General features: G+C 43.2%; 1 protein-coding gene across 1 annotated transcript in view; it reads left to right on the top strand.

Annotated features, from left to right (window-relative positions):
* Positions 1 to 3,190, top strand: part of TULP3 (TUB like protein 3) — a 24,895-nt gene extending 21,705 nt beyond the window's left edge. The window contains exons 11-12 of the mRNA XM_056517845.1: positions 2,415 to 2,586; positions 2,664 to 3,190. Coding sequence (XP_056373820.1) covers positions 2,415 to 2,586; positions 2,664 to 2,797 — 306 coding nt within the window. The 3' untranslated portion in view covers positions 2,798 to 3,190. The remainder of the gene's footprint in view (positions 1 to 2,414; positions 2,587 to 2,663) is intronic.
* The last annotated feature ends 913 nt before the right edge of the window (positions 3,191 to 4,103 follow it).

Here is a 4,103-nt window from a genome sequence, read left to right as displayed (position 1 = left end):
TAGCAAAACCTGTGTTACTGCAATATATATATATATATATACACAGAGGAGAGGAGATCTATATATATATATATATACACACAAAGGGAATAAACATGTGTATAGCAAAACCTGTGTTACTGCAATATATATATACAGAGGAGAGGAGATCTATATATATACAGAGGAGAGGAGATCTATATATATATATATACAGAGGAGAGGAGATCTATATATATATATATATATATATATATATATATACAGAGGAGAGGAGATCTATATATATATATATACAGAGGAGAGGAGATCTATATATATATACAGAGGAGAGGAGATCTATATATATATATATATATATATATATATATATATATACAGAGGAGAGGAGATCTATATATATATATATATATACAGAGGAGAGGAGATCTATATATATATATATACAGAGGAGAGGAGATCTATATATATATATATATATATATACAGAGGAGAGGAGATCTATATATATATATATATACAGAGGAGAGGAGATCTATATATATATATATACACAGAGGAGAGGAGATCTATATATATATATATACAGAGGAGAGGAGATCTATATATATATATATATATATATATATATATATATACACAAAGGGAATAAACCTGTGTTACTGCAATCCTTTCCTGTGAGGAATACTTCATTATATAGAAACATTTCAGGGGGGACAACATTTACCGCTTTGTCTTGTGATCAGCGACTTACGGGGATGTCTGCGTCTTCTTGTCTTGGATAAGAACAATGTTTCCCAACCAGGGTGCCTCCCGAAAACTACAACTCCCAGCATGCCCGGACAACCAATGGCTTTGTACAGAAGCTCCATAGCCTCATGTTAGGACCTCACTGGGCTTCTGGCCCGGCCTAGGACAAAGTCAGGCCGCAGCAGTGTCTCCCAACCAGTGTGCAACCAGCCGTGGCAAAACTACAACTCCCAGCATGCCCGGACAGCCTTCAGACATGCTGAGAGTTGTAGTCTTGCCAGAGCTGGAGAAACCTGGCTGGGAAACACTAAATTAGAATAATGGCTCTTTGTTCTTTCTAGAAGTAGCGCCATCACAGGCTGTGTGAGGTATTACGGTGCTGCCCTGTTTACTTCAATACCTGATACAGCCACATTGACAAGTGTGACTGTATACTGCTGCTATCTCTATGGGATCAGGATATATATACTAGTTATACACCTCCCCTCCAGCTCTATCTGTATACTGCTGCTATCTCTATTGGATCAGGATATATATAGTAGTTATACCCCTCCCCTCCAGCTCTATCTGTATACTGCTGCTATCTCTATGGGATCATGATATATATACTAGTTATACACCTCCCCTCCAGCTCTATCTGTATACTGCTGCTATCTCTATGGCATCAGGATATATATAGTAGTTATACACCTCCCCTCCAGCTCTATCTGTATACTGCTGCTATCTCTATGGGATCAGGATATATATACTAATTATACACCTCCCCCTCCAGCTCTATCTGTATGCGGCTTCTATCTCTATGGGATCAGGATTTATATATATACTAGTTATACACCTCCCCTCCAGCTCTATCTGTATGCTGCTGCTATCTCTATAGGATCAGGATATATATACTAGTTATACACCTCCCCTCCAGCTCTATCTGTATACTGCTGCTATCTCTATGGGATCAGGATATATATACTAATTATACACCTCCCCTCCAGCTCTATCTGTATACTGCTGCTATCTCTATAGGATATGGATATATAGTAGTTATACACCTCCCCTCCAGCTCTATCTGTATACTGCTGCTATCTCTATGGGATCAGTATATATTGTAGTTATATACCTTCCCTCCAGCTCTATCTGTATACTGCTGCTATCTCTATGGGATCAGGATATATAGTAGTTATACACCTCCCCTCCAGCTCTATCTGTATACTGCTGCTATCTCTATAGGATCAGGATATATAGTAGTTATACCCCTCCCTTCCAGCTCTCTCTGTATACTGCTGCTATCTCTATGGGATCAGGGTATATATACCTGTAATAGTTATACACCTCCCCTCCAGCTCTATCTGTATACTGCTGCTATCTCTTTGGGATCAGTATATATTGTAGTTATACACCTCCCCTCCAGCTCTATCTGTATACTACTGCTGCTATCTCTATGGAGTCAGGATATATCAGACAAAGGCTGTCCGGGTATGCTGGGAGTTGTAGTTTTACCACAGCGTGAAGCACCCTGGTTGGAAAACACTGGTTTAGAATAATGGGTCTGTATTTATTTTTTTTTTTTGCCAGAAGCAGCGCCACCATGGGCTGTGTGAGGTATTACAGTGCTGCCCTATTGACTGCAATACCTGATACAGCCATATTGAGAAGTGTGGCGCTGTTTTGTCTGATGTTTTACGGTGTTGCAGGAGTCGGAGAGTCTTCTGTCCAGGTGGCAGAGCAAGAACCAGGAGAACATCATCGAGCTGCACAATAAAGCCCCGGTGTGGAACGACGACACGCAGTCCTACGTGCTGAACTTCCACGGCCGCGTCACCCACGCTTCCGTCAAGAACTTCCAGATCGTCCACGACAATGACCGTGAGTGTCGCCGCCCCCTGCCCCTCCCCTGCGGAGCCTCCGTGTCCCGTCTGACTTTGTCTCTTCTCTCTTCCCAGCCGAGTATATCGTCATGCAGTTCGGTCGTGTGGCAGAAGATCTCTTCACCCTGGACTACAGTTACCCGCTGTGCGCCCTGCAGGCGTTCTCCGTGGCCCTCTCTAGTTTTGACAGCAAGCTGGCGTGTGAGTGAGGGGCCCCTGTATACATGAAGCTTCTCTGCTAATCCCTGTACGGCTGAACCTAACCTGGGAGCGATGTCCGTTTCTGAGGAACCGCCGTGCCTTTAAATCGCCCCAAATAGGCAGCAGCCCTGGGGCCCGACCCTGCGCCTCCTGTACGGTGTATGTAACTCAAGCTTCGCACATAGGAACCACGTGTAGGTTGTGGACTGACTACGATACTTGATCTGATATGTAATGTACAGTGCTGTGTGTGGTCCCCTGTGTACAGCACTGTGTATATTCGCTGCTGCTTTATATTGGCTTAGTGTACGGTACTTTATATAGAACTCTATAGCTGGATACAGCCTTATATTCAGCCTTGTGTACAGCGCTGTGTATAGTGCCTGCAGCCTTATATTCAGTCTTGTATACAGCGCTGTGTATAGTGTCTGCAGCCTTATATTCAGCCTTGTATACAGCGCTGTGTATAGTGTCTGCAGCCTTATATCCAGCCTTGTGTACAGCGCTGTGTATAGTGTCTGCAGCCTTATATTCAGCCTTGTATACAGCGCTGTGTATAGTGCCTGCAGCCTTATATTCAGCCTTGTATACAGCGCTGTGTATAGTGTCTGCAGCCTTATATTCAGCCTTGTATACAGCGCTGTGTATAGTGTCTGCAGCCTTATATTCAGTCTTGTGTACAGTGCTGTGTATAGTGTCTGCAGCCTTATATTCAGTCTTGTGTACAGTGCTGTGTATAGTGTCTGCAGCCTTATATTCAGTCTTGTGTACAGCGCTGTGTATAGTGTCTGCAGCCTTATATTCAGCCTTGTGTACAGCGCTGTGTATAGTGTCTGCAGCCTTATATTCAGTCTTGTATACAGCGCTGTGTATAGTGTCTGCAGCCTTATATTCAGTCTTGTGTACAGTGCTGTGTATAGTGTCTGCAGCCTTATATTCAGTCTTGTGTACAGTGCTGTGTATAGTGTCTGCAGCCTTATATTCAGTCTTGTATACAGCGCTGTGTATAGTGCCTGCAGCCTTATATTCAGCCTTGTGTACAGCGCTGTGTATAGTGTCTGCAGCCTTATATTCAGTCTTGTATACAGCGCTGTGTATAGTGTCTGCAGCCTTATATTCAGCCTTGTGTACAGCGCTGTGTATAGTGCCTGCAGCCTTATATTCAGTCTTGTGTACAGTGCTGTGTATAGTGCCTGCAGCCTTATATCCAGCCTTGTATACAGCGCTGTGTATAGTGTCTGCAGCCTTATATTCAGCCTTGTGTACAGCGCTGTGTATAGTGTCTGCAGCCTTATATTCAGCCTTGTATACAGC

Source organism: Hyla sarda, chromosome 4 (genome assembly GCF_029499605.1).
Source record: "Hyla sarda isolate aHylSar1 chromosome 4, aHylSar1.hap1, whole genome shotgun sequence".
Lineage (NCBI taxonomy): Eukaryota > Metazoa > Chordata > Amphibia > Anura > Hylidae > Hyla > Hyla sarda.
Note: the sequence above shows the minus strand (reverse complement) of the source record. Positions and strands in the feature narration are given on the sequence as shown.